General features: G+C 37.9%; 2 protein-coding genes and 3 pseudogenes across 2 annotated transcripts; 1 reads left to right on the top strand and 4 right to left on the bottom strand.

Moving 5' to 3' along the window:
- Positions 1-181: 181 nt before the first annotated feature.
- On the bottom strand, positions 182-1,128 carry LOC130512339 (membrane-anchored ubiquitin-fold protein 1). Its single transcript, XM_057010211.1, has 3 exons — positions 957-1,128; positions 447-605; positions 182-358 (listed from the first exon to the last, which is right to left on the bottom strand). Exons 1-3 carry the CDS (start codon positions 1,087-1,089, stop codon positions 300-302), a joined length of 351 nt encoding a protein of 116 aa, XP_056866191.1. The 5' UTR covers positions 1,090-1,128; the 3' UTR covers positions 182-299.
- An 841-nt stretch (positions 1,129-1,969) lies between these two features.
- On the bottom strand, positions 1,970-5,162 carry LOC130512338 (probable galacturonosyltransferase 13; annotated as a pseudogene).
- A 1,119-nt stretch (positions 5,163-6,281) lies between these two features.
- LOC130495020 (uncharacterized) lies at positions 6,282-6,788 on the bottom strand (annotated as a pseudogene).
- Positions 6,789-7,290: 502 nt separating this feature from the next.
- On the top strand, positions 7,291-9,572 carry LOC130512593 (microtubule-destabilizing protein 60-like; annotated as a pseudogene).
- A 224-nt stretch (positions 9,573-9,796) lies between these two features.
- LOC130512594 (40S ribosomal protein S19-1-like) lies at positions 9,797-11,156 on the bottom strand. The gene is made up of 4 exons (XM_057010738.1): positions 10,973-11,156; positions 10,376-10,466; positions 10,109-10,292; positions 9,797-10,014 (listed from the first exon to the last, which is right to left on the bottom strand). The coding sequence occupies exons 1-4, from the start codon at positions 11,054-11,056 to the stop codon at positions 9,942-9,944; spliced, it is 432 nt and encodes a 143-aa protein (XP_056866718.1). The 5' UTR covers positions 11,057-11,156; the 3' UTR covers positions 9,797-9,941.
- Between the last annotated feature and the right edge of the window lie 1,481 nt (positions 11,157-12,637).

Raw genomic sequence — 12,637 nt, 5'->3', positions numbered from 1 at the left:
ATTTAATCATTTATACTAATTTATCTCTAGTGGGATCATGTTCTAGATGAGACAAAAAGGTTCTGAAACAGAGGTAAAAAGCAGAGTCTCTTTGTGTGTTTCAACAAGTTCTGAATCACTAGTACATCTATGATTCACTCTAATCTGTGATCTTTGCAACAAGTTTAGTAAATAGAGATTTGATTTATACTTTAAAAAAACGGTTCAACACTTATGGTTATGCATCAATAAACAATCTATACCAAACCACATGAGGGAACAGAGCAGTAACCTGCCTCTGTTGAGATTTTGCGTTTGTCTTACATGACTGAGCAGACACATTTGTTCATCTTTGGATCATCACCTTTAGGCTTCTTTTCTGTTCCAAAACATAAACAAAAGAAATATAATAAAGTCTCTAACAGATTCTGAAGCTTAAAAGTAGAGGCTGTCTAGTCTTTATTTACCTTTTTCAGTAATCAGAGGTTGGATGATAACGTGCATTGTGGTGACAGCGCCAATAGAAACAGGGCTTCGGTAGTCTTTAACAGTCTTGTTGTTGTCCAAAACTTTCCCTGCGCTTATCAACTTCACCTCTTTCACTGTCTTCGGCCCATTTTCCTTTTCTAGCTCGAATCAAAGCACATACAGAAACAAATGTCAAGTTGAATACACAAGTTCATATTAGAATTATGGATACTCAACGAGTCTTCAAACATATGTAAGCCAAACCCGCATTGTTCATTTATTGTCGGTTAATTAGTGACAACATAGAATTTACACCATATTAAAAAGTCTTAAATCTTGAAATGATAATCTTCTATACCGAATTTCTTTAGCATAAGATATCCTAAAGGGTGACGTTGATGATTCTCATAAAGTAATCATCAACCAAAGACATAACCATTGTTCCAAGAAACATTCAAGCCTTTTACAATCTCCTTCTCATCAGGTAAGCAAGCAGTAAAAAAACTGACCTCTAGGCCATTGAGAAATAACAGTTTCCTTCAATGCAGCAACAGTTGTAGCATCAGGAAATGCTTTAGGGCCGATATCAGAACCATCAGTTAACCTAAACTTGATCTCTAGTTGATTATCAACTTCTGCCATCTCTGTTGCAAAAAAGTTGAGTGTCGACTTGGCAGTTTGTCAATGTAAGAAAATCCCAGCAGGACTTCTTTATTCTTCTATCTGAAATGTATAAAAAATGAAAAGGATTTGTATTTTTCTTCAATAAGTTGCTTACGAAGATGAAAGCTGAAGAAGAATTCATATTTATAATAGACACTCTTTTGTAACAGAATCTGATTCATAAATGGATCGCATGCAACAGAGCAATAAACAGAGGATTTTTAACAGAACACACACGAGTATATTTATGTCATCATAATGAATGTTAAAGATCAAGAAATCAGAAAAATTTAATCAAAAAACAAGAATGAGATCCTCAAAAGAGTAAGAGGATCTGTTAAATGAATAAAACTGGAAACTATAAAAGGGGTATAACTGCTTTAAATCAACAAATCCAGATTTGAAACGAATAAAAAAAAGAAACCCTGAATAAAGGTGAATTCTTACTTGGCTCTGTGACTGATCTGAGCCAAAGAATCTTAAAGGAAAGAGAAGAAAACGCATCAGAGAGAAGAGAGAGAGGAAAGAGAATTGGGAATGGAGATGAGGTTAGTGTAGAGAATCAATGGCGGTCAAAGCTTTCCATATTTCTCTCATATTCTTCCCTTCTATGCGCCTTTGAATTTTCCCATCAATCCATTTTAACTACTTTTTTACCCTTTCTTTATGTGTTCCAAGAAATTCTTACATGCCTACTTGTTTTTGCTTACATGTGAAAGCTTATCGTGAAGAAACTTTTGGACAAAACTAAAGGCAGTTAAAAAGAATACCTTTCTTCAATGACATATTATACATCACTTCAGACTTCAAAACAATTATCAACTAAAATAAGAATCCATAATGTCCTCTCTTTCACAAGGATTGTAATGTTGTATGTTTAATAAAATATCAGATGACAAAAAAAAAAAATGTCCTCTCTTTCTTTACATTTTACCTATCAACATCATCAAGTGGTAACCTCTGCATCAAGAAAAGTCTCATGATTGATGTCTTAAATGGACCTTAACAAAGCAATAATTGTTCTTATAAATTCACTAAACAGTAACAACCAATGAAATCAAATAGTAACTGTCAAAAAAAAATAAGGAACAAATGTAACAGTGTTGTTGTAATTGCTCTCCTTTGGACTTAGTAGTACTTGATTGATCATCACCAAAAACCCTCTTCTGGTGTGTCCCATAAACATTCTTTTTTTTTTCTTGTAACAGATCCAAGAATTTGGAATCTCTAATCGACCGCGAAATGAATATCAACAAAAGGGTACCTTCTATCTTTACAAAAGAATGAATCTCTCTCTCCTGTAGCTATGTAACTGGTTTCATCGTCCTGAATCTCCAGTCCGCTTCAAGATAATCTGAGAGCTTTCTGTTTTTGCTATTCCAAGATATGACAACTCTTAATGAAATCATTGGAGTAGTTCACATATTTTGTCCAGAATGGCCTCAGATGCTCGAAACCTATCTCCAGCCACGGCTTTGATTGGCCATTGTAGTGAATCACTGCAGCTTTCTTCGCATTTTCTATGTTGGTATCGCTCTGGTATCCTAATCCAAGCATATGCCAAGACGAATCTATTGCCTGGACATGCCCTTTAAATGCAATCAGAGCTGGAGGCAATGTCCCAAGCTTCCACATTGTTAGATTCGACTTCAGATTCTGCACACATCAGATCAAAAGCAAAATCAAGGATTTGCCATTTTTTTGAAAACATTAAAATCAAAAAGGACATTGCAGGCTTCTCTGATGCTTTACCGCTTTTAGCCAAGAATGATAAGTTTCTCTGATATCTGTCTTCCTCCAAGTCCGTAGATCAAATATTCATTCCATAGGCCCAAGCACATTCTTCTGGATCTAAATGCTTTGAGATGAGCGGGTGAGAGAAGTTGAAGTAGTTCCTAAGACGCTTTGACATAACCCATTCGTCTTCTCCTCGACAAGTCTCCACAGCTCCATTTACCTTCCCGTGAAGATCAATATCCCACAGAGGAGATAGATCTCGCTGAATCACTATATCATCATCTAAGAACACTACCTTGTCCAAGTTTGGAAAAAGCTGCTCAAAACGGCCAAACAAACAAGCATTACATTCATATTCTCGAATCCGAATGACTGATGATTTAAAAGGACAGACATCTTTGTTACCTCTGGTAGATATATTCTAAGATGGTTGAGCAAAGATATGTATTTGGGACTTCTTGACTGCAACTTGGAAGCGAATCTTCGAGGAGTTGTTTCACTGAGGTTTGCACCAGCGATATGATTCCCATGGTAATAGTTTCTGATACCGTGATGGGTTTCCACAGCTTCGAGAACAGGAACATTCTCTCTTGTTAGCCAGTCGAACTGATGAACGCTTTTGACTTCAACGATCGCAGGAGAAACGGAGTTAAGAGCAAACCAAGAATGCATGCCCGCATAGGTTTTCTTGTCGGTGATAACATGGAAGACAATTTTCTCGGGTCTAGAAGATGATTGAACAGCTGATGAGACGACAACCGAAGCAGCCAAGATGTTGTCTGTAGCTAGAACAAAATGGTGGTAAGCGTTGTCTGAGAGAAGAGGGAGACGCTCAGGGGAAGGAAGCTGTCTCCGAGCGTGAGCATTGGAGGTATATTCATCGGTTAGTCTTAAAGAGAGACAGTGAATTCCTTTAGGAATGGAACTTGCTGCAAAGTGTTTGTTCATAAGTTCCGCAAACTTGGATTCCCTCATATCCCTTTCAAACTTCTCTATCTGTGTTCAAGGAGATTTACTTAAATCATATTAAACATCAAAAAATCTACAATATATAACAATGAAATTCAGAGTAGAGAACGTACCATAGCTCGAAGGATGAGGGAGAATGTTTTGGCATCGTAGTGGTTGGTCTTCATATCAGAAACAAGTTGGCGAAAGAAGCAGGAAGCTTTAAATCATGTGGAATATCCTGAGTGCTTACTTCGTTTAGAATCTTGTAAAAGTCTCTAACTAGTCTCTGCTGCAACAGAAAAAGATATGAATTAACGTAAAGATAGAGAGGAGAGGAATCCATGTAGTAACATGTTAAAAGAATCAGAGAAGAAGCAATAATCAGACTCACCTCTGAATCATCTATCCTAGCAAGAAAACGTGGTCCTAACCGCCTCCCTAAACAATCTGAAGCAACAAAGAAAGAAACTTTCATGAGCTCATCAGATAATCATAATAAGAAAGGTACACAAGAAGAGATCTTAGGGTTGCGAACTAAAAGCATAAAGAGAAGAGCTTTAAGATTGGCTTTGTCAAAATTTGGTTAAAAGATCTATTAATACCGAGAGAAAGATTGTAGTTTTAACTCCACACAACGCACAACAACGGAATTCTCCAAAAACTTGAGCTTGAAACATCATACTATGAGATACATTTGAGACAGACGCTAAGTGATTCACTTGTGAGAAAGTGCAAAACTTTAAGAGGCTAAGTGGCATTGGATCCAAACAACATAACATATAATGCAAGTGACAATCTTTTGATTTAGCAACAAAAAAAAACTAGCTCATCTAACAAAATTCAGGTGCTAGATCCCAATTCCTAAACTAGAATTGATAGAAGGATTTTACAATGGAGGAGCACTTGTTGAGACCTTCGAGGGTAACAAGAGCGGTGACGATGAAGACGAAAGGCAACAAGAAGGCGAGGATTAAGATAGTGTGGAAGAGAGTTCGGTAAGAGATGTGACGAGGTGCGACTTTGATCTTCATCAAATCATTGCTGCTCGATATCGTGTTATGCTTCTCATGCTCGGCGATATGTGAACTTGCATCCTCCTCCTCCTCCTCCGCCTTTTAACCCTAGTCTTCCCAAACCAAACAACATCACCGGATCTCTAAATCTTCCTCTCAAATCCGATTCCTATTTCCTCCTTTTATTCCCTGTCTGTCGCCTTCTCCGCATTTAGATCTCCGACAACCAGCTATTTGAGATCTTACTCAATTCGACACAAATGAGTTTTTGTGTTACGGCAAAGATATTACAGAGACAGATCAATGAGCTGTTGCTGCTGCTTCTTGTCAAATTAAGAAGATGACAAAACCAAATTGAGTGTTAAAAGGCTTTTTCGCCGGTGGATCTAAACATTAATTACACAAAATCACAAATCAAACAAAAAAGGAAAAAAAATCGTAATTATCATTTTTGATCTTACAGTTATAAATGGATTACTAAAAAGATTTTTAAATTGGATTTTTCTATGATACAACTGTGTTTGGTGGATTTTGGTGTTTTCACCTTGAGTTTAGGGTTTTTGTATTTAGCTAATTATAGGTGTTTATTCCTACTTTCATGCCCCAAACAATAAATAATTTTGATTTAAGGATTTGAGAATACTAAGATATCAAAAAAAAAAAAGACAATAAGCTACTCATAGGATTAGCTTACAGGAAAATGATTTTCTTATTGCTTGCCAACAAGAAAGGGACAAAAAAAGTCTACAACTTTGATCAATTATCAAGTGCAAAAAGATGCTAAACCCCATAGCAAGGCTACAAGGAAAAAACTGTACAACTTTGACACTTAAAAGTCTTTACGTATGTTACACTTCACAAGACAAGGACAATGGAGTTTCAAAAGCACAAAAATTCCAATTCTCCATTTGAGAAACACAGAAAGAGAGTGTGTGGTGTGAGTGAGGGAAAGAGCTTAACTTGTTCATCTTCAAAACCTCAGCTCGAATAATCCACCGGTCAATGTCACTGGAGCCACTCTCAACTTCAGCTTCTACTACTCACTCTTCTCTGCATCTCATGCTTTGACTTTTCAGAATTGTTCTTCATTCTATGGACCGTCTGATGACCACCCAGAGCTTGATACGTCGAGAATACCCTCTCACAGACCCTGCACCTATGCTCATTGTTACCCTTACTTGCTGCTGCATTTGAAGCTTCAAACACAGCTTCTTGACCCCCAAGTTTCTGTCCTGTATCGCTTTCAGCTTTCTTCAACATTTCGTCCAAACTCACTCTCTCCAATCTAACTTGTTCTCCAAAACTCTCTGCTCCTACCTGTTTCTGCTTCTGGCCCGATTTCATCTTCCTTCATAACCTTCTTGTCTCCCAAGAAACCCAAAAGCTCTTTCGACCTTCTATTACTCATAGCCCATCAACTAATTTGCTAAACCAGTTTTTGCTCATCTTCACATTCGGTCTGATTCATCTCTAGATTCGAAACAGAGCATGACCACTCTTAGACAACATAATCAGAGACTCAGCGACTTGTAACAGTTCTCCATCCTTGGCAAACGTAGAAGAAGAAGAAGAACAGAGGGTGGAGGAAGAATCTTCTTGTACCTGGAAACTCTTTTGGATCTCTTTCTCCTCTGCACATCACTTCTGAAGATACACAACAGATCCCTTTCGCTCTTCTTCTTCTTCTTATTCTCTTCAAGCGAATGCATAGTTTGTGTATGATTCCTCAGGCATTTCTCATATCGAAACCCTTTACCACATTCTCCGCAACGAATCAGACGCTTCCTAATCCTTAGAGATTTCTGGGTGGTTGTTCTCTTCGGGCTTCCCCTCAATCCGTAGTAGCAAAAGATCTCTTCGTAGTGATGATGATTCATCGATTCTACTAAGCCATTCTTCTTCTTATTTTCGAGAGCTTCGAGCCTTCCTGGGGTGTAATTCGAAGATGGGTTTCTCGAATTCTTGATGATCTTCCATCGACGCCAAGCTCGTTGGACTCAGAGATGATTACGCCAAAAGACTCTTCACTAGTCACCAAAGAAACATGAGCTAAAAGAATAGATTTTTCTTCACTTTCCCGAGAAAACGAGATGGAGAGTGAGCGAGGGAGAGTGAGCGAGGGAGAGAGTAGAGAAACAGAGAGATTAGTAGGCGAGGGAAAGAAGAAAGAAGCATGAACAAGCACCTTTGGTTTCAATTGGAAGGTCCGACGTGGCATTCAGGAAGAAACAGAGGCCAGGCGAATGTTAGTTTGGGCCCTAACCCAATGGACATTCATAATTTTGCAGCATTAAACCAAAAAATTTGAAATCAAAAAACTAATCCATATCCGTAATTAACGAACCGTTACAAATTGCGCCTCCAAAAAAGTCGCAACGGTCAGATTTTGCCCCATATTTTCCCTCCTCTCCTCTCTTCTTCCCTTCCAATAATTTTGCATCAGTACTCACTTCGTAAGAACCCTAATTTTTGAGTTGCGATTGAGTTTTTGATCCATCCCTTGGCGAACTTATTACTCTGTCATCATCTTCGATGGAGTCGAAGAATGCTAAACCTGAGACTCTAGTGATGGATGATCAGATCATATCTCAATCGAAGCCTCAAGTGGTTTCGGTTTCATCGGAGAATTCGAATCCTAACGTCCCACACGAGACTCCGGTGAGGATCTCCGGCTCTCCGTTCGCGAAGTCGAGTGAATCCGCGGAGAAGGGTAACGAGATCGAAGCTTAATCCTAGCCTGGCGGCGTTTTCACCAAGGAATCGTATCAGAGAGAGGAGATTCGTGGTGGTGAAGAAGAAGAAGAAGAAGAAGGAGGATTCAGCGTCTGTGGAGTGTAAGTGTGGAGCTAAGAAACATGAAGAAATGCGTTTGTGTTGCATACGAAACTCTCCGTGCTTCGCATGAAGATTTCTTCAAAAAGCGAGAGGTAGAAATTGGAGAATCCAGCCTGAATGTGGAGGAGGAGGAAGATGAAACTGGTGATTGTTCGATGAAGAGGAGACGAGAAAAGGTGCTCGAAGAAGCCAGAAGGAGCCTCCCTGAATATGGTAAAGTGATGCATCTTCGTTAAGGCATTCGAGAAGCTTACTTGCTTCCCCTTTGCAAAGGCAACAGAGGATAAGAAGATTAAGAAAGCTCTGAAATGGGGGTTGCCTGGGATGATGAGCCTGCAGCAGCAGCAGCCCAAGTGTCCAGAGGAAACTGAGACAGACCAAGTTACATGGACTTCTTCATTTTCACCATCTGATTTGGTTTTAAACAGCTACCAATCTGGGAATAGAACAACCTCTTGCCTCAGTTTCTTCATCATGGGGCAGCAACAGGTAACCAAATAGAGATTTTCATTTACGAATTTTGAAACTGTTTGTTATGCATACTTCAGTTTCGTTCTCTTACAGTGTTTCAAGCCTAAGTTCAAATGGTGGTAGGAGGAGCAGGAGAAAATGTAAGTGTGTGTTAGCTTTCAATGTTTGCAAGCATATGGTTTTATTTAGACTCTTAGTGATTATCTTGCTATATCTCTCTCTCCTTGTATGGTTGATGACTGTAGTGATAGTTTTGATTTCTATTTTATAACAGAGCTTGGACTCCTCTGCTTCAATGGGTAGTAGAATATCTAAGAAGAAGCAGGTCAAAGTCACTTCTTTGAAGCCATTCAAAACTTAGAACTGAGGTAAAAAAACTTGACATAATCAAATTAAGATAACTTTTTTGAGGATATGATTTGTTTGTGATTGTTGGTCTATGTGTACGTAGGAACGTGGACGAATGAAAGAAGAAGAGTTAGCGAAGAAACTACAAGAGATGACGATGGAAGAAGAAAAAATGAGAATCCCAAAAGCTCAAGGTCTTCCCTGGACACTGATGAGCCTGAGGTGAGAGACTATTCTTTCCGTGTATTAAGTAACAAAAAATAAGAAGCTTTTGCAGAAGGTTAATTAAACATTGCAATGTTGTTCTTCTCTGTTTCAGACTCTGGTTAAGCCTTATGTGAAAGATATCACAATACCAGTAGAGTTAAAGCTCCACTCAGACATTCGAGCAAAGGAACGTGCAGAATTTGATTACCAGGTAAAAGACCTTGCAATGGTATACTATAGAGAGATGCATGTTTCAGTTTTTAGTAATGACCTGAACTTGAACCTACACAGAAATTCTACATGTCTTTCAGTCTGTCAAGTGACTAATACTAAATCCTCAGCAGTTTGGCTTCATTTTTTTTGTGGTCGTTTTATTGTGTACCAGGTTGCTGAGAAAAAGAGTCTAATAGAGCAAGACAAAGCAGAAAGAGTAAGGCAACAAAAGGTAGCAGAAGAAGAAGAGTTAAGAAGGCTGAGGAAAGAATTGATCCCAAAGGCACAACCAATGCCATACTTTGATCGACCATTCGTCCCAGAAGGTAAGTAAAACACTCACTGAGTTCAGTTCACGTCTTGATGGAAACATCACAAAGAGTATTCATTCGGACAGATAAACTGTTGTTGTTGTTTGCCTTTGAAGGTCGAGCAAGCACCCGACGATACCTCGAGATCCCAAGTTTCACAAAACTCAACACAAGAGATGCTGCAGTACATCGTCTTGGAGTGAAACAGGATCTTACATGAGCGATCTCTTGTACCAGCAGCAAGACCTTTAAAGATGCTTTGCCTTCCATTTGCACATTTCTTCACTATCTTTTTTTCTTGTCCATATTATCATCATAACTTGCCCAAACAAAACTTCTACCATTTAAAGAAGCCGTTAATGAGTTTCCTACACCATGATCCATCTTTTGTTATCGTCACAGTAATGAGAAATTGATTCTCAGATACTCAGGTTCACCGTGTATTTTTTTCTATCACTTGAAACGTGCAAGTTTACTCAAAGCTTTGATTAAAAGCTTCTTTATAAGCTACATTTCCTCTAAATCATTTAGCATTTATTGCCTTTGTATTTTAGTTGATGTCTTGATGATAGTTAGATGTTCAAAGAAGCCAACAAAAAAAAGATGAACAAGTTCTGAACATTATGAGAGAAGTCTTCAGCAATGATATTGATAATGGTTCTTGAGAGAAAAAGATAAAAGGACTAAAAACAGGACATTGGTTTCAAAAGTAGTAGAAGAACTAAAAAAAACAAGATTCAGATCTTCAAATTTCAGCTGCAATACGTCCAGCAACCTGGTCCAAATCCCGTTGACCACTGGAAGTGATTCTTCTTCCTCTGAAGAAGACAAACAATAACAGTTTGTAACCATCAGAGTCTTGCTAAAAAGAAAGATATACAGAGATGACTTGGATTTTAAGAAAGGCGTTACCCTTTGGTGTCAATCTCAACAATGTTCATAGTCTCCAACTGCTGGAGAATGTGACGTGCAACGCCACCGCTGCTTTTGCAGAAATGTGGTGGGCGACTGCCGTTTCTCTTGCTTCCACCGTAGATTCTACGGAAAGCACCAACGCCAAGACCTCCCCTCAGGTATACCTTCCTTGCCATAGATGCTGTCATCATAACGAGAGAGCATTCTTGTAAAAATGTCTACTAGTTGAATAATAGAGAGAGACTAGGAGGAGAGAGAGGTTACCAGCTCTGATGTAGTACCAATCAGGATCATAAGGGGCAAGCTCCTTCAGCTTACCAGTCTTCACAATGTCTGTCCATGGGGGAAGCTCGATCTGAAACAGACAATAGACACTACATTATGGTCCTATGAAGAGTTAGAAAAACACAAACAACTTGTTATCAGCATGGTAAAAGAGTTGTTTGGGCTTCAATCATTGTTCCCAATAAGAGAAATTATATTAAGAATCCAAAGCAACTAGTGATGACGATGGCCAATTACAAAGATTGCAGATTTCAATAAACTTACAGTACATAAACAAACTTCTAACTGATCCAATAGACGCTACTTAAGTGAGCAACGGCATAGTATTATGAATTCAGGATGAAAAAACATTGAAAGCTAAAGGTTTTTATTTATTGTTAGCTAAACGTACTAATTTCATTCCGGTAATATAACATGTCTATTGTTATTTAGTAGACTGTATGAGGACCATTTACAATGCCAAAATTCAACACGAGAGAGACATAGCACTAACAAAACCCACAACATTAAAAAACTGAAAATCAGAAATGTGTATAGACTTTGGTTGATTTAAGATATGAGAAGAAGAGCACTGACCTTGCCAGATCGCTTGAGATGAGAAGCGTACGCCTTGACGAAGTCATGAGGAGAGACATCTTTCACTGTTTTACCTGTCGCCATGGCTATTGTTCAACAACAGGAGGGAGGGTTCAGCTGAATAAACTCTCTCCGCCACTCTCGCAAGGACTAGCCTTTTCAATCTCCAAGTAAGTTTATATATGCGTCATTACATTTCGCCTAGGGTTTTCTCCAAATCCGCGTCGTCAACCCGACCCGTACTGGGTATTATACACTAATGGGCCTACTTTCTTCTTCATAAGGCCTTATTAGCTCAAATGAGTGTGGGTCTGTGGGATAAAGTTCCTAAATACGGACTTGTTATGTTTCAGTTTGAAGTTGACTATTAGTTTTGCTTTATAAAGCGCGCCACCGTATAAAACTAATGGGCATGAATAACGACACCGGAGCCGCCGGCGTTTTACCATCGCATAACTACTGGTTCGAATGTGAACCAGGCTTTGGATGTCTTGCCTGATATCTTTTAGAATTCTAAGTTCCAGGAGCAGATAGCTAACCTGGAGCGTGATGCCATCCTCAGGGTCTCAGGGAAATACAAGATGTTATTACCTACCCATTTCATTTCTGTTTTTATTGTTAAAGATATTTATTCTCTTATGTAAATAGATGTTATTAAGTATGTTACCTATTTTATTCTTAAAAATACTTAGGATATCAAAATTTTCAGATACATTTTAATTGTTTTATATCAAACTAATCCTTCTAAATTTTAATTTATTTTTAATACACAAAACAATATTAGTATTGTTAACTTATATATTATTTAACTATATTTCGCCACAAAAAGTCTTTTTATATGTTACTGTTACTTATCCTCTATGGATTCTCTGCATCTTTGTTAAAACACTATATAAGATTATAAATCAATTTAAGATCATGGGATTTAGGTGTGGTGTTGATATAGACGATTCGATACATATTGCCATGTCTTTGGTTCACTTTAGTTCCAAAAGATATCACTATAAATGTATGGCTCGTATACCTAATAAATCTAAAAATGAAAACATGAACAATAAATCTAGAAATTTAAAGCAGTACTGTCATTATTTCATTTTGAAATAAGAAATAAAGTAATATTTAAGCAAAAAAATATTCAAAATGAAGCAAAAAAATAGAATATAAAGTAGGGAAATGGTCTTGTGGCACTAATCAAGTTCTCTAGTTCGGTCTCCATTTCACCAATGGCTTTGTGATATTCAAAAAGACATAACTTCATGTGTTTTATGAAATCCTCCTTTGTTATTGGATTGATCAATGCATATTTCAGAAGCGCATTGAATTTGTTGATTAACCATGTGAGTTCTTCGTGTCTAGACCCCAATTCCTTCAACCGGCACACGAACTGATGGCCTCAGATTACATCCATTTTGGCTTCACCCATGAACACCATCTCTACTTCATTCAGCTTTGAAGATTCTGAACCCATTGTACTTTCTCCATGCTTTTTGTTTGGAAAAGGATTTTATTCTTGTTTTTGTATTCTTTGTGTTTAACCAGATGGGCTGTTTATAATGTTAGAAATGAATTGCATATATACAAAACTAATATTCCAGAAGATGATTGTAACTGTTATGAATTATAATGATCCAGTGTCAAACTACAGTCAGTATTAACTAACTGGAC

This window comes from Raphanus sativus, chromosome 5 (genome assembly GCF_000801105.2).
Source record: "Raphanus sativus cultivar WK10039 chromosome 5, ASM80110v3, whole genome shotgun sequence".
Classification (NCBI taxonomy): Eukaryota; Viridiplantae; Streptophyta; class Magnoliopsida; order Brassicales; family Brassicaceae; genus Raphanus; species Raphanus sativus.
Note: the sequence above shows the minus strand (reverse complement) of the source record. Positions and strands in the feature narration are given on the sequence as shown.